The sequence below is a fragment of the Pangasianodon hypophthalmus genome, chromosome 26 (assembly GCF_027358585.1).
Source record: "Pangasianodon hypophthalmus isolate fPanHyp1 chromosome 26, fPanHyp1.pri, whole genome shotgun sequence".
In the NCBI taxonomy this organism is placed as follows: domain Eukaryota; kingdom Metazoa; phylum Chordata; class Actinopteri; order Siluriformes; family Pangasiidae; genus Pangasianodon; species Pangasianodon hypophthalmus.
In genome coordinates, this window is record NC_069735.1 from 4716615 (window position 1) to 4743443 (window position 26829).

The window sequence follows — 26829 nt, forward strand, 5'->3', positions numbered from 1 at the left end:
ATCCCCTTGCTTTCAAACAAGCCGATAGCGATCGAGTGAGCTTATCGCATCTATGGCCAACAAAAAGCATCTGGAGATGGGCCGTACTATGATTTTTAAAGTGCTGAAATATGAAGACAGCCAGGCTATCCTAGATGGGGCCAGAGAGTTGAGAAAGGGGACCAATCCTGGATGACGAGATACAGCTGAAATTCTTTGCTCACTACAGTCCCCACACTTCGCAAAAATGGAGAGGCTTTGCTGATATACGGGAGGAGTTGTGGGCAGTAGGAATTCCATCATTTCTGATTTACCCAGCCATACTATGTGTAACACATAATGGCAAAAAACTATCTTTCTCTTTGGTGCAAGAAGAAGAGGAGTACCGGCTACAGATCACAGGCACTTCACGGGCAAGACGGCAGCTGACTTTCGCCGATGCCAACCGATACAAGATGGACACACGGGACTAACTGATAATTAACCAGCCATCTTCCCCAGTAGGACCTTCTATGGAACTTTGGGGGTCTGTGAAACTCTGCATTACATTGTTCAAACCTGACACAGTTTAAAACATGGTGTAATTTTTATTTGTTATGTTGCTGCACTCTGCACGTGCATTTGTTATCTTGTTCTAAACACCGCTAGTCCAGAAAGCGTTTCACACAGATATTAGGGTTGAAGGTTTAATATTCGGTTCGAATATTCATATTAATGTGTTGTTCTTGATGTTTACGCCCAGGAGGGAGTGTGTGAGGCTCAGATCATTTAAACATATGACAATGTCAAAGTTCCTATACACAAACTGCCAGGGGAATTGTCAGCGGTCTTGGGGAGGGGCATGGGGTGAGTTTTGTCCAGCCACGTATCTTTTCTTTAATGTTAACAATGAAATGTGTTATCAAATGAGCTGTACCTAAACCAATTCATCATTTGGTCTCTACTGTAGTTCAGTGTCATGATGCTTTTGATAATGGTTAATATTTCAGTTATGTCAATCAATATCAGAGGTTTAAATAGTCCTATAAAGAGAACAAAGTTATTGGATAGCTTGCGCAGACATAATGTAGATGTTGGCTCTAGTCCAAGAATCACATCTAAAGACAATAGATGTCGCTCATGTACAAAATAAGTTTTATAAAGTCACTGCTGTGTCCAGCAATGGCACAAAAACAAAGGGGTCCCTTATACTTACTAAAAAAAAAAAAACTCCCTCTTGTTATTGAAAAGAATAGTGACGATAAATCAGGTAGGGTGAATTATACCTGTACAAATATTCAAGGCAAGAAAATAGCTTTCGTTTGCATTTATGCACCAGCAGTTTTTGATTCAAATTTTTTTTTAGTGGTTACTGCTCTTAAATGAGTACTCTCTGATTATTGGTGGAGACATGAATGCAATTGCAGATTTGGTGCTTGATAAACCAACCAACACTAAGACACAAGAGTTAACATCAATAAATTTTAAGTCCTTTATGCAAACACTTAATCTCATAGATATGTGGCACGTTCAAAACCTGTTGGTCAGAGATTATACTTTCTTCTCTTCATGACATCAGAAACATTTTAGAATCGACTACAATCTATGTTCTCATGAAATTAGGATGTGTCTTGAGAGCATCACAACCCTTCCTGCTGTAATATCTGATCACAATCAGCTGCTAAGTAAGTTCATTTCCGGCTCACACGATATATCTCCCAGATGGCAATTCAGTATAACTCTTCTACAAGATACCCTTTTTTAACAGAATTTAGAAATAAATTAAAAGATTTTTTTAATATAAAACTTAATAGTGTGGTTAACCACATGATGATATGGTGGCTACAAAAGGTTTTATCAGAGATTTAACTATCTCTTTCTGATCCCATTTAAATAAGAAAAAGCACAGATTGAGGATTTAGAACTAATCTGCCTCTCCCAATGTTTAAAAAGGAATATTCAAAAACTGTTGAAAATGCACTAAAAACCTCCAGATCCAAGTTAAACGATCTGCTTCGAAGGAAGGCTGAATTCATTATGCTTAGAGTTTGGCAGGACTATTATTATAATGGGCCGAGAACCAGCAAGTTACTGCTTTACAGCTTAAACAAAGTGAATCCAGGGCTATTATTGACGCTATTTACTCACCTACATAATGCCTAGTAACCAATCCCAGAGAGATTAGTAATACCTTTACAGAACATTTTTCAGATCAGCCAGAGAACAGCACAGACATGGTTGAATGTCATACATTCCCACATGAAGTAGACCTACCACAATTAACCTTAAGTGAATCAGAACAAATAAGCCAAGCTATAACACTCGAGGAGCTACATGCAGCATTAAAAATGTTACAGTAGGGAAAAGCGCATGGGCCAGATGGGATCCCACCTGGATTAATATTACACTTTTGGGATATACTAGGACCAATTTTGGACGCCGCTATAAATACAGCAATTCAAAAGGGACACTTTGAAAAATGAATACAGCCCTAAATTCTTTAATACCAAAAAATGATAAGGATCATACAAAAATTTTAGGCCAATTTCGTTGATAAATGCAGACTTGAAAATGTACACCAGGGTTTTAGCCTTACGTCTTGAAAAGTATATTTGTAAATTAGTTCAGAGTGACCAGTCCGGTTTTATTCCACACTGTTTAGCTGCAGACAATATGTCGTTTGCTACATGTCATTAATGAATGTCAGGATAAAAACTCGCCTTGTGCAATCTTTTCCATAAAAGCAGACAAGGCCTTTGACAGATTAAATTGGAACTATTTATGGAGGGTGTTAGAAAAAGTTGGGTTTGAAGAGAAATTTATTAACATGGTTCGAATTATTTAAGCAAACACATCAGCAGTTATAACAACAAATGGCCATTCAACCATCTGATATTCTGAGAGGAACAAGGCAAGGATGCCCCCTTTCACCAATGTTATTTGCACTGTCCCTTGATCCTCTGGCACGAAAAATAAGACAAGTTTGAGTCCAAATTTGTTCCATTTCAATTAAGGGTACCCAACATGCAATATCTCTCTACGCATATGACATTTAACTGTATTTTACTGACTTTGGCTCAATTCAGAACATACTAGGAATGTTTAAAAGTTTCGGGAAATTCTCGGGTTACAGGCTCAATTGGTCTAAATTATCTCTTCTACCATTAAATAAAAAAGCTCAAGAGTATGCAGATACCGTCAGCTATTCCAATTAAAAATCGGATAACTTACTTGGGGATTGATATACAAACCTCTTTAAAAGATACTATATATATAAACTATGAGAGAATCTTTCAAAAACTTAAAAAAAGACACTTCCTGCCTCATTGCAATCCAGAGTCGCAAATACAAAGATGAACATATTACCTTGGGTTAATTTTCTTAGTGCTGATTCCTCTACCACCACTTTTAAAGTGGTGGAAAAGACTTGACTCCTTAGTCCTTTGTACTTTCCTTTGGAACGGCAAGCAACCAAAGCTAAAACTGGCCATGTTGCAGCAGACCGAAATGGAGGGCGGTCTTTCTATTTTCAACTTTGAGTTGTATCACAAAGTGTTCCAACTGCATGCAGCCAAGACATGGCTTGACCTCTTGGTTTCTACACCTTGTAAAGAAATAGAAGAAGCAATAGTTAGACCAATTAGACTTCAGGATGTACTTTTCTCTTGGCTCTCTTTAAAGCATTGCAAACATTCAGTTGGTTCTATTGTGACAAACACCATTGGTACTTTCAGAGCAGCAGAGAAATTATTAGGTTATGACAGCAAATGGCACCTACAAACTCCCTTATGGTGTAATAGAAATATTAAAAGTGGTTATGAACAGTGGTCAAAGCAGGAAATCAAGATGTTGCTGACATATGGGATGTTCATGGGATGCTCAGTTTCCAAAACATAGTTGCATCTTTCCATGTACCTGCTTCGTGTCCTTTTTTTTGTTCCTGCAACTTCATTCAGCCCTCAGAGCATATGGAGTCCCATTGGGAACAGCTCTCAAAACACATCCAGTTTACAATTGGTTCTTTAATTCCCCACAATGAGGTGTAGTGTCAGCTATTTATCCCTGCCTTCTTGAAGTTAAGCAAAAGCAGCTACCACTGTCCACAGGGTTGGAAAAAGAGCTATCCATAGACAAAATTGATTGGGAGTTGGTATGGAAAAACATTTTCTGCCCATCAAAAAAATCCAAACCACCAATGAATTCATTTTAAATTCTGCCATAGATTATACTGGACACCAAAGAAGCGATTCCTCATCAAATTATCTCCAAATCCCCACTGCAGTTTTTGTCCCTACCAACAAGTGGGAACATTTATGCATATGGTGTGGGAATGTGAGAGGGTTTATGAGTTTTGGGAAAGGATCACATCTATACTGTCTGGCATGATAAGAAAAGAAGTACCAATATAGCTAACCGTTCTACTTCTTAATGATGATTAAAATTTAGGTCTAACTGAGAGACAAAGGAAGATCTGTCTGGCAGGACTAACATCTGCCAAAAAAGGTAATTGCACAAAGATACTTCCCTCCTCATAACCTAACTGTGCAACACTGGCTACTTCCATAGGACTAGAAATTTCTACAGGCGGAATAAATAAAGCCAGAGCCTCAATACTTATCCCAAAGGGCTTTGAAAGCTGCTGCAGATGAACTGACAGAAAGGCTTAAAGATGGCAGAATTTAAATGGGATCTACATTAGGACTTTCTGACCTCTGATCTGTATGCTACATGTACTGATCCTAGGGTTCTTATACTGCAGTTTATATCTTCTTTTTGTCTTCTACAATTACTCGTCATGGTAGACCTTTATTTAATCTTCTTAAGTACTTATTTCTGATTATGAACATTTTATATATGATAAAATAGTCATATAATCTGCATTGACTGCCAGTTTATTGCAAGGATCGGAGGCTTGGACATGGGGGGACCGCTGGAGGAGGGAGGGAGGGGTTAGTTTCTTGTCCTGTTCAATGTGGGATTATGCTGGAAACTTTATATATGACCTTCCTTTCGTAAAACCAATAAAAAAACAACTGATCACAAAAAAGAAATTCACTTTCTAATTGTCTGAGGATTTTGATAATGTAAATTTGAAGTAATCTTAAAGTGTAAGACTTGTTGAGCTGTAAATGTCGATTCAGTGTATGAATAATATTGACTAAAAGCTGTGAAAATGACTAAAAGCTGTGAAAATAAAGACCAAAAAAACATTCTTTTCAGCATTCTTTTATTTTCAAGGAAATTAGAGATAAAGTTATAGACATGCACAAGATAGGAAAAGACTATAAAATAATATCCAAGTGTTTGGATATCCCAAACTGAGAACTGTTAGAGCAATTGTGAGGAAATGGAAGCTGCATTCTACCACCCAGGCACTGCCTAGACAGGACTGTCCCTCAGAGAGACCAACAATCACCTTGAAGGAGCTACAGTGGCTGAAACTAGAGTAAAGTTGTGCCATTCGAGGATATCAAGAGCTCTGCATACAACTAGCCTGTATGGGGGAGTGGCTAGAAAGAAGCCATTACTGAAGAAAAAAAACCACAGCAAAGCACATACACACATATATACATATATAAATTTGTTGGCCTTTTGTGTAAAATTTGTGTAAAATGATGTGTATATACCACACATGCAAGAGATATTCTGATATTTTGCAAAGATATTCCTATTTTCTGAGATTAATTTCCAGAACCCATTTTTCTGTTACTTCCTTTAAAAAAATCTATTTTAACTAAAAAAACATGGCCTTTAAGAGCACAATGAGGGTAAATTCTATGCAATGTTTTGTATTTATCTTTTAGGCAGGAAGACCCCCTATTAATGACCTCTTCACAGATCTGTGTGATGGCCGTCGTCTTCTGGAGCTTTTGGAAGGCTTGACTGGGCATGAATTGGTGAGAGTATTTGAAAAAAGTTGTATATAACTCTCGTGCATTGTAGTGTAGTGTTATGCAGTAACTAAAATACAGTGTCACATAAGCTTCTGTTTTTGATCACCTGTTCTCCATTTATGTGTCAGCCCCTTGAACATTCCCAAATATAATGTTGGCTTTGACTTCTATGCACTGCAGAAAATGACATCTTAGCCAGTGAAAGTATCCTGACTTGATCCTTAGTAGATCAGTTTTAATTTACACTAGGCTGTGATTTCTTTCCTGCTTGCGATTTATCATTAAAAACCATCATGATAAACAATGTCCAGAGCAAATTTTAAAAAATCAGGGAAACAAGTATTTCCACCATTTCCTGTTTAAGGAGAGTATCCAAGTACAGGAGGGTGTAATAATATTGCCAGTTTCCTGATGTTGTGTCCAATTCCGAGACTTCTTTGCATGTTCATTCCAGAGAGGCATACCAATGCTGCATTTTTACTCGGGATTCTGTTGCTTCTTTTGAGAACATGTGATGTCAGAAATAGGCTACTGTGAAGGAGGCTTGTTTATGAAGGGGAACTGGATTCTGTGCAGTTCACCCACAAAGTGTTCAGATGATATTAGCTTTGATTGCAATGTTGGGCATTTTGCCATTGTTCTGGTGTGTAGAAAATGAACTGTAATATACCAAGAGTACAACATACTTGAGTAAACATGCGGCATCAGTATGCCTACTCTATAACACACATGTAGACAAAAGGAAGTCAGATTCTATGTGAACAATATACTTGTCTAATATTAATATAGTCAATCATACACTGATAGATTTTACTTCACACTAATGAAACTCAAAACTTTGTCTTTTTACCTTGAAAGAAAGCGTTGGCTCCCACCTAAGTTGAGAGCATGTGAGGTTGGGAGAAGGGATGGGGTTGCCTGTGGGTGTCAGGTAATACAGGAGAATTCAAAACGCATGCGCAAAAGATTCCTGAGTGATATGTCTACTGGCCCATCTTCTATTTTACTGGGGAAAAAGACTGTTCTTTTGATGTATTTTTGAGTACTAGAGCACTCCGATGTTATATTCTGGAGCTCCTATGCAAAGGTTGGCAGGCCTGGTAATGCAATACAATCAAAAATATAGCTGCAAGCAGTGATGACGGGCCAAAGCATTACGGTGCCATCACTACCCGGTGGGTGAAAACAATGCATAGTGAAGTGAGCGCTGTAGAGTAACTTGTTTTGCCCTAATGTGTTAAGTTAAGCCCAGGTCTAAGGTTTTACAACAGCTTCCATGTCTAAACATACAGCTAATATTTGGATAATGCATGAAGAAGATAAGACATATATGTTGTTATCCTTATTAGCAATTAATTAATTGTAGTGAAGTAATGTGTAGTGGGCACATGCAATTAAGGGGGTGTAACATAGCTCTGTTTATGTGCCTTTATCCTAGTTTGTGATTTGATTTGTTTTGAATTACAGTGTAACAGCTATGAAAAGATTAAGCAATTACTGCTATATAAAAAAAAAAAAAAGATTGCTTTTCAAAAAATCCACATTAAATCCAAAATGACCTACTTCCTGTTGGGCGGAGCTAATGACTGTCATTTCGAAAGTTGTCCGGCTTAATACGAACAATATATGTACCGAGTTTGGTGACTGTAGGTAAAACTGACCCCACCACTTTAGTCAAAAGGGGGTGCTACAGAGACCCCCTCCAGGCCCATGTCTCAGCTTTTGCCTATGCCTGATGGCCGACAACTCTGATGTATGTTGCGACTTTCATGAAATTTTAAGCATGTTAAGAGCCTCAAAAACACCCGAAAAGAGTATTAAAGTTTGATGTGTTACCATGGCAACACTACTGAAGAATCGCCATAAATTTATTGCCTTGCCATGGCAAAACCGCACGAGATATCACAAATCCATTTGAAATTTAGCATCTTCATTGTCTTATTGACCAAGTTTGGTGCCAATCGCATGAATCCCCTAGGAGGAGTATTTAAAAGTTCACCGCATGCACTTTTCACAAAATGCAAAATGGCAGACTTCATGTTGGCCGTTGGACTTCCTAATGATTGTCAGTGCGAAAGTTGTTGAAAGTTGTCCCAATTAACTCCTAATTATGACAATTGACCAACCAGATGCTTCTTACAGTCAATACATCAATTTTTAGAATCATCCAGACTATTTAAAAAGACGGTCAACCTGGTGTATGTAAAATTTTGACCCACTGGAATTCTGATATAGTGAATTAAAGCTGAAATAAATCCCTCTCTAGTTGATTGTTTTAAAACGACCTCTAATGTGTACAAAGTAGATGCCCTAATTAAATGACAAAAGAAAAGTATAGTAACCTGAAATGTATGGAGTAATGAAAATCTGAGACCTTTAGCCTAGATGTATAAAAACTTTTGGCCTCAACTGTAATTGAATGTAGAGAGGCAGGAAAAGGCAGGAAAGGTTCATAATGAGGAAAGAGTATTCAAGAATTCACAAATCAGTGTTATTCTGATAGTAGTTATGTGACTGAGAGTTCTGATCTGAAGCCCAATGCAATCTTTACAAAGTTTTGTAAAGCATCATATACGTACTGTGTGTATAATTTGTATTCAGTTTATGTATGTGCTCTACCTGCAGGTGAAAGAGCGTGGTTTCACCCGAGTGCACTCACTCAATAATGTCAACAGAGTGCTACAGATCCTTCAGAAGAACAATGTGAGTTATAGGCAAAACAGTTGTATTTTTAGTTCTATATACACTAACTGAGCACTTTATTAGGAACACTATGCTAATACTGGGTAGGACCACCCTTTGCTCTCAAAGCAACCTCAATTCTTGGTGGCATGGATTCCACAAGATGTTGGAAACTTTTCTTTGAGACTCTGTTCCACGTTGACATGATTGCATCACGCAATTCCTGCAGATTTTTTAGGTGCACTTTCTTGCTGCAAATCTCCCGTCCTACTACATCCCAAAGGTGTTCTATTGCATTCAGATCCGGGTGACCAGGAAGGCCACTGAAGAACATTGAACTCATTATCATGTTCATGAATCCAGTTTGAGAGAACTTTTGCATTGTGACATGGTGTATTACAATGTTGGAAATAGCCATTAGAAAATGGGTATATAGTGGCTATGAAGGGATGCACCAATACTCCAATAGGCTGTGGAATTCAAGCAATAATTGATTGGTATCAACGAGCCCAAAGCATACCAAGAAAACATTCCCCACACCATTACACTACCTCCACCAGCCTGGAATGTTGACACAAGGCAGGTTGAGTCCATGGGTTTATGCTTCTGGCACCAAATTCTGACCCTAGCATCTGTGTACCTCAGCAGAAATTGATTCATGAGACCAGGCTACGTTTTTCCAGTCTTCAGTTTTGGTGAGCCTGTGCCCACTGCAGCCTCAGCTTTCTGTTCTTGGCTGACAGAAGCGGAACCCGACATGGTCTTCTGCTGTTGTAGCCCATCCGCCTCAAGGTTTGACATTTTGTGCATTCTGACATGGTTTTCTGCTCACTACAATTCTACAGAGTGGTTATCTGAGTTACTGTAGCCTTTCTGTCAGCTTGAACCAATCTGGGCATTCTCCGTTGACCTCTCTCATCAACAAGGCATTTTCGTCCACAGAACTGCCACTGGATGTTTTTTCTTTATTGCACCATTCTGAGTAAACTCTAGAGACTGTTGTGCATGAAAATCCCAGGAAACCAGCCTGTCTGGCACCAACAATCATGCCACTGAGATCACAGTTTTTCCCCATTCTGATGGTTGATGTGAGCATTACCCGAAGCTGCTGGGCCGCCTATGCATTTTTTTTTTTTTTTTTTTTTGGTAATTGCACTGCTGCCACTCGATTGGCTGATTAATTAATTGCGTGAGTGAGTAGGTGTACAGGTGTTCCTAATAAAGTGCTTGGTGAGTGTATGTTTATAGTGCTATATAGTTTATGTAGTAATTCAAGAAGATATTTTTATTATAATTAAAAAGCTAAAATTGAGCATCTTTTAGGGAAATATTACAAACAAGATAGCATACTGAAGGAGTGAGATAGCTCTTAAATGAAAACATGTACCATAGACACTTTTTTAAAATTTGGTCTAGGGAGTGAATTTATGAGAAAACATGAATTTATAATTTAGCCTTGTAAAATACTAATTCAAATTCCCATATTGAAATATAAACAGTTTAATGTTCTTATTTATGTACTACTTCTAGGTTGAGCTGGTGAATATTGGAGGAGCTGACATTGTTGATGGCAATCATAAATTGACTTTGGGACTCATCTGGAGCATAATTCATCACTGGCAGGTAAGAGGGCTTGAGTCAGGCATGAGTCATATTGCAGCCCAACTACTTTCTGACGTGTTTTGAGATGCTTTTCTGCTCACCATGATTGTAAAGATTGGTTATTTAAATAAAATTCCTTCGGCTCAAACCGGCCTGGCTGTTCTCCTCTACATTCCGTCATCACCAATGCATCTTTGCTGTAGAACTACCACTCACTGGATGTTTTTCGTATGGTTAATTTGAAAACTAAAAGAGGAAACTGACACATAATTTGGCAGTTAAATTGAATGTGAATACACATACAGTATAAACAGTGCACAATTTACACAAAGGGAGTAGGCAACATGGTCAACAAGAGCAACAACATTTTGTAAAGTTTTTCTTCTACTCTAGGTGAAGGATGTGATGAAAGATGTGATGGCAGACTTAAAGCAAACCAACAGTGAGAAGATTCTCTTGAGCTGGGTTAGACAGTCCATCAAGAGCTACCCACAGGTCAATGTTGTAAACTTCTCTAGCAGCTGGGAAGATGGTCTGGCCTTTAATGCTCTTATCCATAGCCACAGGTTAGTGCTATGCTAACGGTAGTTTTTTAATATTCGGGAATACAGGGACTGAAGTGTTATTTGTAGTAATAAAATCAATATATTTTTTTCTATACCCTGTATACTTTTCCTATATCCTATGTTCATTTAAACAATTGGGAAATGAATGGCAAGGAAATATATGGGATTTTGTTTTTATTTTTGCAAGGCCGGAGCTGTTTGATTGGGATGTGGTGGAACAGATGGATAAAGCTTGTGACAGGTTGGATCATGCGTTCGCCATTTCTGAAAGGCATTTGGGCATTGACCGGCTGCTTGACCCTGAGGGTATGTCTTCTCTTACTTATATTTAGATTTCCTGTTGTGCTTGTAGTAATAAGCATGAGTTTTTCTTGATTTAGCTAAGTGCATAATTATAGGCACCCTTCATGGAAATGGCCAAAAATGATTACCGCATGCAGTGAATGATGTTTTCATCTTAAAACTATGGGAATGTTGTATAACTATAAGAATTTTTAAACATAGTGTTTTCATGCATTTAATGGTCAGAACAGAAAGTACTAAAGACTAAAACAGTGAAATTGTGTGAACCTGAGTATGCTAATAGTTACCTGTGTAATACATTTGTAGAACAAACACATAATACAATTTGCAATGTACAATAAGTATGTAAAATATGTCATGAGGTGGCACGGTGGTGTTCAACACAACACAGAGAGTAACCCATGATAAAGCCATGAGCTTGGGTTACTGTCTCTGTGGAGTCCAATCGTTGACCAATCGCCTCTGTGGTGAACTGTTGATTAGTCAACGCAGTGGAAAGACCAGTGATGCAGACGATAAAGAAAGCAGACTAAATGTACTTTGTTAGTATATTTTCAGTTTTTAACAATTATTGTACTGATTTATTTATTTTCGTGGTTAACAGAATAGTCTACATTAGTATTGAAGCTAGAAATTAAGTTTTTAGGCTGCATATGGCTAAAAATGTGCAGTTTGACGTATTCTTTGCTGTTGCTTATTAGCATTTATCTGCAGTAATAAAATAGCCTAAAAATAGTGACATCCTGGATCAGGTTTTGCTTAAACTATGGAAAAGATGACTAGTTCTTATTTTTTTAAATTCCTGGTTGACTAGTAAACATGAACAGTTGTGCAACTCCTATTCTGTACATTTTCTCCCTGTGTCCATTTGTGTTTCCTCTGAGGGGGTGTTTATCCTTGCTTCATACCCTCATCCACATGACCCTGGCCAGCACAAAGCTGAGTTGAATTAATTAATGAATTAAGGAATTAATTAATAAATTGAGTGATTAATTTTGTTTGGTTCTTTTCTCTCCTCTAGATGTGGCTACTGCTTCTCCAGATAAGAAGTCTATAATTATGTACGTCACCTCCCTGTTTCAAGTTCTGCCCCATGGTGTGAGTATGGAGGCCATAAAGGAGGTTGAGACTCTCCCCCAAGCTGTAATCTCTAAAGAGAAACATTTCCAATTTCAAACACAACAGCGTTATTCCCAGCAGGTCAGTTCTTCAACATTTACATCTAGTCTGGAAAATATTGTTTACATAAGTTTCTAAGTTAACATAACAGTGTTTGAAAAGCTCTTGTCTCTAGGCTCATAACTACACACTTCGAAACAGTAAAAAATAACCATCATTATTATAAACTTCCCATAAAACATTTTGAGAGTCGTGATTTGATTCTGTCCCTTGATATTTATTTATTCTTTTAAATTAAATGTAGGGTGGGAGGTTTGATTTATAATTCAAGATATGTCATACTCACCATAAATCTCAAAAAACAAACAAACTTGTTTAAATATGGAGGATAAATACAGCAAAAACCTGTTTATAACTGGAACATTTTTTAATGTCATATTCACCTTCACCTTCAGTCCACTCAGAGACACACACACACACACACACACACACACTCAACTGAACATCACCCCATCCTCTTAGCAATTTTTGCACATCTCCATATTCAATTTCTGCTGCTACAAATATTTATTATATACTGAATATAATCTTCATACTCTGATGAACTATAAAGACAACATAGTTATCTACAAAACAATTATGTTTTGTGAGCAGTTGTATACGTGAGCATATATAAATGTGAGCAGTTATATATGTAACACCAAACATTTACAATAGGCTCCAAAACACCCATTTTGATTTCATGGGGAAAGAATGTAACTGGAGACTTCTCTGATACAAGCAAACACCTCAGGAAAGAATGTTTAGTAATGTGATTCATTCTTCTCCTGCTCAGGTGAATCTTAGGATTTGCTAGTGCACTGCAAAAAATGATAGCAAGTAAAGATAAGTTGAATAAAGGAAAGGTTATGTAATATTTCAAGCTTAAAATGGCCTTATTTTATTGGCAGATAATTTGGGCAGATAAACCTTCGAAAATGAAATGCTTGAAATAAGCAAAATTATCTGCTAATAGAATAAGACAATTTCAAGCTTGAAATTAGTAAGAATAGCTAGTAACAGGCTTAATATAGTTATATTAGTTCAAATTGCCTATACTCAAGATATTCTTACTTGCAAGGTAACATTTTTTGTAGTGTGGCATGTCAATACATAATTAAATCATATTCAAGTAGTGTCTAGTTTAATGTGTAATGATGTATGATGTTTGAGTATGAAAAACCCTGGCCCACTAACTCAGAATTTCTTATAAAATTATAGACTTAGCATTGTAAGAATGGCATCTTTTGCTGATTTTTGCATTAAGTAACTTTTTCACCATCTCTTGGTCTCTGGCATGAATATTCTCGCTCTCTTTTTTGCCTCGCAGTCTCGTATGCCTGCTCCTTGATCTTGTCCCTGTGCTTTGTTTTATTTATTCCAGTGTTCTCTTTTATTGTTGCTTTATATTGTTTAATCTCTGCTGTGTTTTTCTTTTCCTCTCTCAGATCACTGTGAGTGTGGCTCATAGACAAGTAGGCAGCCAGTCTCCTTCAAATAAGTTACGCTACAAAAGCTATGCCTTCACTCAGGCTGCATATGTTCGGTCTCCTGAACAGAAAAGAAAGGCCCCCGTCGCACTGGTTAGTCTCTATACATAGTTGTGTGTGTTTGCTGAAAAACAAGGTTTGTATTCTATGTATGACAATGGGTCTCATTTATCAGTCTTTTAGTGAAGTTGTGTGTAAGTGTTTGTATAATCCAAACCACACTATATTTTAAACCGGATTTACAAAAGTTTTTGAAATGCTGATTTTCTTCATGCTCGCGTGCACATGGTGATCACCTGTAAAGTACAAAGCACGTTCCCAACACAGCTTATTTGCATTTAGTGACACCCACAAAACTCTGTAAAAAAGTGCACAGAGGGCTGGAAACACAAAATGAATACTAAATAGTGAAAGGCAGAAAGGCAGAAATCAGAGTTATTTTTATTCCAGTGAAAATATTTAGCAGTGTGACTGCACCTGAAAAGGTCAAAATCGAGAACCAAATTACAGAAAAGGTGAATTAGGTATGAATTAACAGAGGTGACAAGAACATGGTGTGCCATGAAAAAGGAGAAAGAAAAAATATCTATCATGCACACTAAGCACATCACACAAAAATGGAGACTTTAAGTTACTTTAAATTACTGTCAATTACTTTAAATTACTTTAAGTGTTTTGGCCAACATGCTGGATCTAAAGTGTTGCACAGCGTTAAAAGAAGATGCCGTGGCAAACGGAACCAAATTATAAGCCAGCTTTCATTCTCTAAAAAAATCATACTGGTCTTTAAAGATCCTTTCCCTCACAAGCATGACTTTACTCTTCTGTTAGCTGAGGCATTTGTGTACGGCTTATGACTATGTGCAGACAGACAGGTTTGTGTTGGCTTGCTTTCTTTATTTTTCATATTCTTTAATTAATGTCACTGATAAAATGTGTTTTTGGTAGAGACTCCAGAGCAGTTCTGTAAGTCGCTCTGGATAAGAGCATCTGTTAAATGCTGTAAATGTAATAAATATAAGCAATTTAAACCTGACAGAATATTCCATAGTGCAGTGATCAAGTTGAGGTTTACACTAGTTATTCTTCTTATGCATACATTTACACACACTCAGGAATATGATATGAATTTTTGGTATTCATGGAATTGTGGGATTTTTCTTGAATACGAATTTTCTGTATCTATCTTGATATCCACCTTAATATAAGTAATAACCATAGTACACCACCCACAAGCTCTTCATTCCAAATAATAATTAAGTAATGACCATACACAGATGCTATAACAATTTGTAAAGTCTAACACTACTGACTACTGAGCCTCCAAAAAAGGACGTAAATTGCTACAATGTAAAGACTGGCTCTGGAAAAAGCAAATGGTATGTAAGACTATATTACCTAAGATTGCTCATTGCTTAAGAGTTCTATATTAAAATATATTTTGACGGTTACTTTGAGCATATGTAAGCATAAGTAATGCGTAGCATACCTATGTGTAGTGTACTGTATGTAGTGGGTGGTTTTTAATGGGTCTGGTGTCAAATAATACAATTTTTGCCTATTTTTGACTCTGCAAATGAACATGTACCTTGTATGACTTAAAAGCAGTTGAAAGTTGAAATATTGGGATATTTTCAAACAAATATTATCGATCTCTAATGTAACTAAGAATGGTGTGTGAAAATCAGTTGAACATAAAGCAAGTTACGGCTGGTTGTATCAGGTTAGACTTGTATTTCTCTATAGACCAGCTTTGGCTAACAATGAAATATGTCCCCTTTCAATACGATAGAGCAATCACAAGCAAGTATTTGTTTTCTAAAATGCGCCTTTTTAAGATGAAAATTTTGTTGTCAGATTTTGTTTTTGTTGTGCTGTAAACCTCTAAGCAGCTACATCCACATTCCAAACTCAAGCCAGGTTTGAACCACCCTGATTTTGTCTGTCTGCAACTGAAAGTTCTTATACAAAATTTTCTTGAAATACAAAATTTTCTTTAAATACAAAACTAGGGGTAACACTGAAATGAGTTTTTAATAAAACAAAGCACCAAAAGTTCTTGACTTAGTAAGTATTTTTAATTTATTACTGGACTGTAGCTTTATGTAAAAACAGAAATCTTGTAACTTTCCTGTCATCTCTCTAAACCATATGCAGACTTCAGACATTCCAGAGGATGTGTGGCCTTCCCCTGGTCCTCTCCAACATGGCACAAACCAGCTAGAGAGTTACCAGAATTCCCTGGAAGAGGTCTTGACGTGGCTTCTGTCTGCTGAGGATGGCCTGCAAGCTCAGCCACCCATCTCCTCTTTTGTAGAAGAAGTGAAGGAGCAGTTTCACACTCATGAGGTAATTTGTAAAAAGTGTATTAGTGTGATAGAATGATGCATGCATTCTCATATATGTATATATATGGGAGGTATTTTGTGCCAAAAATAAAAGTAAAATTAAATTGCCCAGAATTAAAATGTAAACATCCACTTGCCATTTAAATTAAAAATAAAAATTAACAATAAAATGACAAATAAACTACATTCTACTTTTCATTTTCTTGAAGAACTGCAAAATGATTGCCAAAATTAAAATGAAAATACAATGCACACTTTGTATTTTCTTTTTCATAACATTAGGCTACATACTTGACAAAATGCAAATTAAAACATATAGTGAATAAGTAAAATCTAAATTAATTGCAAAGTGTGTGATTCTGTTTTCACTTCCCAATTTGCCATTTCATTTCCATGTTCACCCGATATGCTAAGTAGCTATGGGTGTGGCTAAGACTTAGGCTAGGCACACCCATAGGAGGATGGGAGTGAAAGCACTCTCATCTGGAGATGTGGATGTGGAAACTTGGAGATATCCAACCTATCACTGACACAGAGATAGATGGCTTTGTATGTCTGAAATTACGACTGCTGTCTTGCCAACAGACACTCAGAGTTTTTTTGGTCTTGCTATCAGACGCTAACGTGTATGTAAGGCGGAGCAGCAACCATGGAAAGCCCAAAGTGTCACTTACTAACAAAACACTGTTTTGTATGAAATTAAGATATATACACATCCTAATTCATTAGTTTGTTAATGTAATTCTGATATGCGCATCATTTATAGTTCTGGATTGCATTAATGTAGTTTTTCAACGTAATAAAGCAGGTGTCTGATACTGTCTGAAGTTGAAAATTATTTCGACAAATTGTTAATTGTGTGTTGGCAAATGTTTAAAAATGTGCACACACTTTATTGTCCACTGATGCAAATATTACGATATTTAGATTGTTAAATATTACACTGCTCAACTATTTCAGAATTACATCATAAAATGCCAATACAGTGGATATGAAAAGTCTACCATTCTGTGTATTTTCTTACGACCATTTTTGGTGCTGTTGTTCTAATAATAATAATAATAATAATAATAGTAACAACAACAATCTTGTGATTAATAATCACAATAAAAAGCCACATAAATTTCTGTCTTAGTTTGATATGGATGCCAAAAATGAAACCTTAATGAATTGTTATGTTTGAAAGACAAGAGGGTCTTAGCTTTGCCGGCTCATTTATACCAGCCTCACTTGGATTTACAACAGTGCTTGCTTCTAGTGAACATATTAATTTTTTTTTGTCTGTGTGTATGTTTGTGTTTGATAACAATTGTTTCTAGGAATACATGATTGAGCTGACTGCCCATCAGGGAAGTGTAGGTAACGTGCTAAAGGCAGGGAGCATCCTCTTGGCTGAAGGGCAGCTGACTGAAGATGAGGAGAATGAAATTCAGGAGCAAATGAATCTGTTGAACTCTCGCTGGGAGCATTTACGAGTGGCCAGTATGGAACGACAAAGCAGGTGATAATTAATAAGTAAACTTCCTTTATATCAAGTAAATTTGATCCATTATTTCTATTTATTTGCATGCATTTATCTTATGAGACTAAAAACTCACGTAGTATTAATTGAAATTTGCAGTCAGGTTTTTACTGACAGCCAATAATGTCCAGAGTTAGTGGACAAGTTAAGTTTAAACTGGTGGAGGAAAATCTTTAGAACAGGGGTGTTCAATTAAAATGTGTTAAGGTCCAGTTACATTAGAAAGGTCTAATAAGCAACTAACATGCCTGAATGGCAACAACAGATACCATTTAATGCTTAACTATTAGTGATTCATTTATGGCTACAAATGAAATAAAAGACACATCAAATATACTGTACATTCACCTTTATTAGATTCTATATATAAGATTCTTATATTAGATATATTTATTTAGATCACTTGTACACCTGCAATTTCACTTCATTTGAGTATCTATTATGCTGCGAATATTTGGGAATATTTCCCATCTCTGGGGATTTTCACACAAAACAGTCTCTAGAGTAAAAGGAAGAAGTAAAAGAAACCCAACAAAAAAAACACCCATTGAGTGGCGGACCTGCAAGTGGAAACACCTTGTTGATGAGAGCAGTCAGAGGTCAATGGCCATACTGGTTTGAGCTGACAGGAAGGCTAGGGTAACTCAAATATCCACTCTTTATAACGGTGGTGAACAGAAAGGCATCTCAGAAGACATAACACGTTGAACTTTGAGGAGGATGGGCTACAACAGCAGAAGACCACATCAGGTTCCACTCCTGTCAGCCAAGAACAGGAATCTCCATGATGCTAAATTTGTTTTTGATCTTTTTTTTTATCTTCAATGGTGTTTTCATGGCGAGGCAACCAATCATATTTCACCACACAAACGGGAAGTGTGCCGTACATTGTACTGTACATCATGGAATGTTATACACTACATGGCCAAAGGTTTGTGGACACCTAACTATCACACCCATGTGCTTTTTGAACATCCCATTCCAGATTTATTCCGCCTTTGGTGTTGTAAAAACCTCCATTCTTTTGGGAAGGTTTTCCACTAGATTTTGGAACGTGGCTGTGGGGATTTGCCCAATCAGCCGCAAGAGCATTAGTGAGGTCAGGCACTGATGTTGGGCAAGGAGGCCTGCGGTGCAGTCTGCATTCCAATTCATCCCAAAGGTGTTCAGCAGGTTCTTCCACACCAATCTTTGCAAACAATGTCTTCACGGACCTCACTTTGTGCACCGGGGCATTGTCATGCTGGCCCCTTAGTTCCAGTGAGAGAAATTGTAATGCTACAGCATACAAATATCTCCTATATAATTGTGTGCTTCCAACTATTGGCGGCAGTTTTGAGGAAGAACTATGATAATACTTTGAAACTATGATAGTAAATTGTCTTGTATTAATTGTCATTTACTTTTGGTGATTTCAAGGCTTCATGAAGTTTTAATGGACCTGCAGAATCAGCAGCTGAAACAGCTCTCCACCTGGTTAGATGTTACTGAAGCTCGAATTAATCAAATTGAAGCCCAGCCTTTAGGTCCTGAAATTGAAGACCTAAAACATCAAATTGAAGAGCACAAGGTAAAATTTTTTTTAACCAGAGCTAAAAGTCTTTATAACATAATTGTATTTTCCTCATTTAATGAAATGACACAGTTTAGATACAAACCTAATGAAAATTATCATGTAGTATTGATGTTTTCTGCTAATTTATGAATTGCTTATGGTGATCTGGTGGTTGGTTAGTTGTAGCTCTGACATAGAAGTATGACTATAAATTATACCTAAAGCTGACTATGGAGTCTATGGAGTTGAAATGATTCAGCGACACTTGAGGTCATGATGCTTGGAAAAAAGCAAGTCAAATCTTCATTGCAAATCTCAGATATAGTGTATAATATTGGGTACATATTCACTTGTTTGACATTCAGGTCACTGAGAAATTAGCTTTAATAAAATAGGTGGCAGAAAATTCAGGTTAAAAAAATTCTGAATCTTATTCATTTTTTAAAAATTAGGTATGTTTTAATATTCAGGTTCTGGAAATTTAGAAACCATCTTTTTTACTGTTTGACTTTTTTGCATGAACTTTCTACAAGAAGATGTATTCAGACCAAATATACAAATATCCAAGATTAGTAATGGGGGAAAAAAAAACAACTGTGTTGTATACACTATATGGCCAAAAGTTTGTGGACACCTGACAGTTACACCCGTATGTGCTTGTTGAACATCTCTTTCCAGATTTAGTTCTCCCTTTGCTGTTATAATAACTTCCACTCTTCTGGGAAGGCTTTGCACTAGATCTTGGAGCATGGCTGGAGGGATTTGCCCATTCAGTGTGTTTTCACATATAGTTCTTTTTAAATGAAACATACTCAGTCATGTTAAAGTGGACCCAAAAGAGAACTAGCTGCAAATGGCTTAGTGCTTTTTTCTTCACAATACAAAGGGACTCAGTTCTCTTTCTGGACATTTTAGCATTGATGAGATCTCTGACCATTTGTTGTTCACACCATGACTCTTTTACCATCTAGTAATATTCAATTTAATTCAATTCAATTCAATTTTATTTGTATTCCGCTTTTAACAATGGACATTGTCACAAAGCAGCTTTACATAAATGTATAAAATCCCGATATAAATTTTAAATTTATAAAGTTATCCCTAATGAGCAAGCCAGAGGTGACATAGGCAAGGAAAACTCCCTGATGGCTTTGTAACACTGAACAGTAACATTCAAAATTGTTGTTTTACAAGATGCTGTCATTTGCTGAAATGCTCTGATGTAGCTGAAAAACAGAGCAGGCAAAATAAATTTGAAGTGAAATACCAGAAGCATTTTTGATGCTGAACCATCAAAATCAATCCATGCTTCATGCCACAGAACTACTGACTGTAATACTGGCTGATGAGAGTGGTTGGGGTAGACAAAATACATGCATATGCTAGATATATTAAACACATACTGTATACTAATAGTATTATACAGTAACTGTTTTTTCTGTTACTGACACAATACTATTATTTCTGCTGCCTATCAACATATATAATTATAATTAATTAATTATGCGCTGTAGCATAATTACTAGTGCCATATTGGCTCTATGAAATGGAGCAAGTCTGAAACACCCTCAAACACAAGAACATTAGTGAGGTCAGCCACTGATGTTGGGCAAGGAGACCTGGGGTGCAGTTCATCCAACACAAAGGTGTTCAGTGGGGCTGAGGTCACGGCTCTGTGCAGAACAGTCAAATTCTTCCACTCCAACTTTGGCAAAGCGTAATCTTCATAGACCTCATACTCGATGCCTGGGTCCCTTAGTTCCAGTGAAGGGAGATTGTAATGTTCCAGCATCCTATATAATTGCGTGTTTCCAACTTTGCAACAGTTTAGGGAAGTCCCCCATATGGGTGTGGTAGTCAGGTATCCACAAACTTTGTGGCCATGTGACATTTGTATATATGTGTATCAAATGACATTTGTTTATATTTAATTATTATTATTTTGTTTATTGTGTCTATAAAGCTGTTACAAGAGGATCTGGAAATGGAGCAGGTGCGAGTAAACTCTTTGACTCACATGGTTGTAGTAGTGGATGAAAGCAGTGGAGACGGTGCTACTGCAGCACTGGAGGAGAAACTGCAGGTGAATATTTAATACAGGTATCCTTAATCCTCAATAACAGATTCAATTATTGTACATGCACTAAGATGTCAGAATGAAAAGAATAAATAGTGAAATAATTAATTAAATATAGAAATAATGTTAAAATAGACCATACACATATTATGTCTATTCCCTTCATTTTTAAAAAAAATGTGAAATATTAATTAATTACTTATCTGTGTAATTAGCGCTTATCACTTTGTGATTATTTAATTCTGAATGGAATTTATTTCTTATCAGCATTCTCATCCCCTGATAACCAAAAGAAGTCTTTTAAAAACACTTTTTCAAAATGTATGACAACTGGTACGATATCAAATACTTCTCAAGTGTAGAATATAAAAGCACTTGGGATAATAATGTATACACGCACTGTCCACTTTAATAGGAACACCTGTACACCCACTCATTTATGCAGTTATCCAATCATTCAAACATGTGGCTGCAGCACAGTGCATAAAATCATGCAGATACAGGTCACATTATATTCACATTAAACATCAGAATGAGGAAAAATTCACATTATTCACATTAAACATCAGAATGAGGAAAAATGTGATCTCTGTGACTTTGATCGTGGCATGGTTGTTGGTGCCAGATGGGCTAGTTTGAATATTTCAAAAACTGCTGATCTCCTCAGATTTTCACACACAGCAGTCTCTAGAGTTTACACAGAGTGGCGCAAAAAACAAGAAACATGCTGTCAGCCAAGAACAAGAATCTGAAGCTATCATGGTTACAGACTCACCAAAACTGGACATTTGAAAACTGGAAAAAGACCAGGTGATTATTTTTCTAATCCTCAGCTGCCCAGTTTGAATGAGTCTGTGCCCATGATAGCCTCAGATTCCTGTTCTTGCCTGACAGGAGTGGAACCTAATGTGGTCTTCTGCTATTGTATCCCATCCACCCCTGTGGATATAATCTTTTGTGCAATTGTAAATTCACTCCTATTTATTCTATTGCTTGTAAAATACCCCTACATTCTGCACATTGCATTACCCCTTGCAAAGCTGTATATAGCATCTGTACCATGTCTATAGTGTCTTAAGCTTTATTGTGTCTTCTATACAATTTTTTAAAATTCTTTTGCTCTTAATTTGTATTTATCTCACTGTCATATATGTGTATGTACTGGAAACTTCACTTACCAAGTCACATTCCTTTGTGTGAGTACACTTGGCAATAAAGCTCCTTCTTCTTCTTCTTTTGTGCATGCTGAACCACGGTTGTAAAGAGTGATTATTCTAGTTACTATATCCTTTCTGGCAGCTCGAACCAATCTGGCCATTTTTTTCTGACCTCTCTTGGCAACAAGGCATTTCTGCCCACAAAACTGTCACTTACTCAATGTTTTTTGTTTTTTTGCACCATTCTGTGTAAACTCTAGAGACTGTTGTGTGTGAAAATCCTAGGAGATCTGCAGTTTGTGAAATACTCAACAAAAATAACAAAAATATTGCATTAGCCATTTAGGAATTACAGCTATTTTTGATCCAAAAGTTGATCCAAAGCATACCACATCATCTGTCAAACATGTGGAGGAAGTGTTATGGCATGGGCATGTATGGCTGCCAATGGAACTGGATCACTGGTGTTTGTTGATGAGATGACTGCAGGAAGTAGCAGGATGAATTCTGAAGTGTACAGAGCTATACTTTTTACTCAAAATGCTGCAAAACTGATAGGACAGCACTTCACAGTACAAATGGATAATGACTCATACATACCACTCACTCCAAGATACCACAAAAGCAACCAAGGGCAAAAAAAAATCATTCATTCACCTGACCTCAACCCAATTAAGCATGCTTTTCACTTACTGAAGACACAAACAACTAAACTGAACAACTGAAGGTGGCTGCAGTAAAGGCCTGGCAAAGCAGGAAGGAGGAAACTCAACATTTGGTGATGTCCATGAGTTCCAGATTTCAGGCAGTCATTGACATTGGCAGTCAAATTTGCATCCAAGTATTAAAAATAATCCTAATATTTATGATTGTTATTTTTTTCCAATTACTTTTGAGCCTGTGAAAATTGAGGGAGTCTGTGAAAGAAAATGACTGTAATTCCTAAACGGTTAATGCAATATTATTGTTAAACCCCTTGAATTAAAGCTGCAAGTCTACACTTCAATCACATATTGACTTCTTCATTTCAAATCCATTGTGGTGGTGTACAGAGGCAAAATTATGAAAAATTGTGTCACTGTCCATATACTTATGGACCTGACTGTATGAAAATAAAAACTTACACTGAAAAACTGAAGAAAAAAGTACTTCAGACTAGTACTTGGTAGAACAACCTTTTGCTGCAATAACAGCTTTAAGTTTGTTGGAGTATGTTCCTACCAGCTTTACACACTGTTTGGGAGTGATTTTCACCCATTCCTCCTGGCAGATTTACTCCAGGTTCTTCAGGTTGTTTGGATTTTTTTTTGTTGACTGCAATTTTCAAACGGTGCCACAGATTCTCAATGGGATTCAGATCTGCACTTTGACTTGACCGTTGTAGAACATTCACCTTTCTGTTTCTGCAATACTCATGTGTTGCACTGGCCTTGCATTTGGGACTTTTGTTCTGCTGAAAGGTGAAGTTTCTCTCAAGCATTAGTATAGTATAGTATAGTATTCTAGTATACCATCCATTCTCTCTTCAATTTTGACAAGATGCCCAGTTTCTGAGGATGAAAAGCATCTCCAGAGAATGATGCTGCCATCACCATATTTCACAGTAGAGATTAAAGTAGACTATGCCTGCATTAGGTTGTGCCACACAAAGCACTTTGAAACTTACCCAAATACAATATCTCAGTCTTGGTCTCATCACACCAAAAAAAAAAAACACATCTTCACTGGGTCAATCTTGTGCTTTAATATGGCTCTTCTTCTTCAGTAATGGTTTCTTTCTAGCCATGCCCCCATACAGTCCTCAGTTATGCAGAGCTTAAATTAGCTGGTGCACCTTCACACCACTCTCAGAAAACATGTAATTTACTGTCATATACATCTGACCAGAATGTCGAGTATAGAACTTCATAGAATCCCTCCACCATGGAAATGCAGCAAACAACATCTGCTTTGGGTTCATACCCTTATTTTTAATGAACAAAACTAATATATTTCCTATATGTTCATCACACAGAACCTTGGAGAGCGATGGGCAGCCATCTGTAAATGGACAGAGGACCGGTGGATCCTCCTTCAGAAGATCCTGAGGAGTTGGCAGCATTTCACTGAGGAACAGGTACTCATGAGAAAAAAAGCCTGTAGTTTCAACTGAAGTACAGTATTTTCATCAAATTGTACATTGTATATTTGGTTTGTTTATTATTATTTCATTATTATTGTTATTGTTAATGTTAATAAGGACTGAGGTTGCAGGAGGTGTCAGCAAATCTAACGGAACTAACGTGTCTATGTACTGAAATAACCTTTTAACCAAAAATTCTCATAAAGCACTGAAATCATTCACTCCATGATTTTTCAGCATATGTTTGAGTCCTGGCTAACACAGAAGGAGCAGTTATATCTTTCTATCCAAAGCTGTGGTACCACTGATCACAATGAAGTGGCAGCCAATCTCAGAAAGCTTGCTGTAAGTTATTGTATGCATTCTACTTGAGTTCATCATACTTCATTATTCTGAGCATGTTTTTACATGGCTTTACAACAATTTTTGTAAATCAATTATGAAATCTGATTATATGTACATATATACAGTGCCTCAAGTATTCAGAACCTAGGGATTATTTCTCTTTTTGCTGTGTTGCAACATAAGAATAAAACACTTTTTTCCTGCTCCTTTTGAAGTGACTCCACAGAAATAATAGTAATAATAATAATAATATTTATATTAGTGCCTTTAAAAATGCCTCTCAAGGAGCTTTACATAGGAAAAGAAAATAGAAACAGAAGTGCGTGCATCAACAACAGTTAATAATAAAATACAAATCAAAATAATAATAACAATAATAGTAACAATAATAATTGAATAATAAAAACAAATACATCAAGTAAAAGCTATCCTAAAGTAATACGTTTTGAGAGAAGATTTAAATACACTAAAAGACTGGGCTTCTTTAAAATCAGATGGTAGTGACGTCTACAGTTTTGGTGGATAAGAAGAAAGAAGAAAAGAAAAGAAGAAAATACTTTTTGACCCATAATACGTAAAAAAGTCTGAGGGACAGTTGAAATACTGTCTGAAAGGCGCAGAGATCACATTTGGGGGTGTAATGGTTTAAAAGCTCAGCCAAATACTGGGGAGCCAAACTGTGCAAAACCTTGTATGTAAGCATGAGGGTTTTAAAATCAGCACAAAAGCTTATAGGGAACCAGTACAAGGACTGTGAAATAGGAGTGATGTGATGACTTGTCCTGGACCTAGGCAGGATTCTAGCTGCTGAATTTTGCACATACTGCAGTTTATTTATTGTAGACTTTTTACTGTAGATTTATTGGAGACCCCAGCAAGGAATGCATTGAGAGAAAAGACAAAAGTGTCAATCAGCTTTTCAGCCACTGAGAAAGATAACATAGAGCGCAGTATTGCAACGTTTCTGAGATGAAAGAAAGATGTTTTAACAGTATTCTGCACATGTGGGTCAAAGTGCAAACTCAAATCAAATATAACTCCTAGCTTTAAATAAAATTAAACAGATTATTTACATGTCCCCAGAATTATTTTTTAAATCTAAAAACTGCTAAAAATTGATAAGTATTTACCCCCCTTTAAAAAAAAAAAAAAAAAGTCTGAATTAGGAGTAATGATTAATTTAAACAGCTTGTTGTTACAAAACTTAGGACATGGCACCTTTTGTTTGAACCCACTCATTTTTCAAGTGATCAAAACTTTGGAAAATGTGACTGACAGCTGTTTCTTGTTGCGCAGGGGTGCCATGTTAAATTGACTGTTTAAACAATTAATAACTGAATGTCTACTCTTGGTTTGAGCCCTGGGTTTTGCCTGAGAAGACTACATTTGTTGTTAAAAAGGACAAACCAACATGAAGACCAGAGAGCAGTCCATGGAGAAAAAAGCCAGGGGAAAAGATGGAAAATCTATCAGAGCCATTGCACAAGTATTGGGCATAGCCAATACAGTAATTTGGAATGTCCTGCAAAAGAACGAAACCACTGGTGTACTAACAACCAGGCATCGAACAGGTCAGCCAAGGAAAACAACAGCAGTTGATGACAGAAAAATTATGAGAGCTGTGAAGAAAAACTCAAAAAACAGCAGTCACTCCACAGGGCAGGGGTAAAGGTATCACAATCCACCGTTCAAAGAGGCCATACCACATGATACAAACCAGCTCCTGAAGTGGAGACTGAAAGGAGAAACCCCCTAAAACAAACAACTGAAAGAAGCTGCAGTTCAAGTCTGGCAAAGTATAACAAAAGAAGAATGCAACAGTTTGGTGATGTCAGTGGGTCGCTGGCTTGATGCAGTTATTGCAAGCAAGGGATATGCAACCAAATATTAAGGCTATCTGTTCCAGTATTTTTGCATACCTAAACATTGGGTGGTCTGCCACCAGAGGTGCCATGTTCTAAGTTGTTTAACACATCTAGATCTAAATATCAGAAAAGCTGAAATTGTGATCTATTGTCTGATCTATTCATCTTTTGATCTCAAACTCAAA

General features: G+C 36.8%; 1 protein-coding gene across 26 annotated transcripts in view; it reads left to right on the plus strand.

Moving 5' to 3' along the window:
* Window positions 1-26829, plus strand: part of dmd (dystrophin) — a 260429-nt gene that overhangs the window by 16842 nt on the left and 216758 nt on the right. For 25 of the 26 annotated variants that reach the window (XM_053230044.1, XM_053230046.1, XM_026928750.3 and 22 more), the window contains exons 3-15: window positions 5763-5855; window positions 8478-8555; window positions 10065-10157; window positions 10530-10702; window positions 10890-11008; window positions 12027-12205; window positions 13612-13746; window positions 15811-16002; window positions 17321-17502; window positions 18943-19093; window positions 21042-21161; window positions 24327-24428; window positions 24672-24779. In XM_053230044.1, the coding sequence (XP_053086019.1) occupies window positions 5763-5855; window positions 8478-8555; window positions 10065-10157; window positions 10530-10702; window positions 10890-11008; window positions 12027-12205; window positions 13612-13746; window positions 15811-16002; window positions 17321-17502; window positions 18943-19093; window positions 21042-21161; window positions 24327-24428; window positions 24672-24779 (1725 nt within the window). Of the gene's footprint in view, window positions 1-5762; window positions 5856-8477; window positions 8556-10064; window positions 10158-10529; window positions 10703-10889; window positions 11009-12026; window positions 12206-13611; window positions 13747-15810; window positions 16003-17320; window positions 17503-18942; window positions 19094-21041; window positions 21179-24326; window positions 24429-24671; window positions 24780-26829 lie in introns of those variants that run through there. The other variant, XM_053230045.1, reaches the window with a different exon arrangement.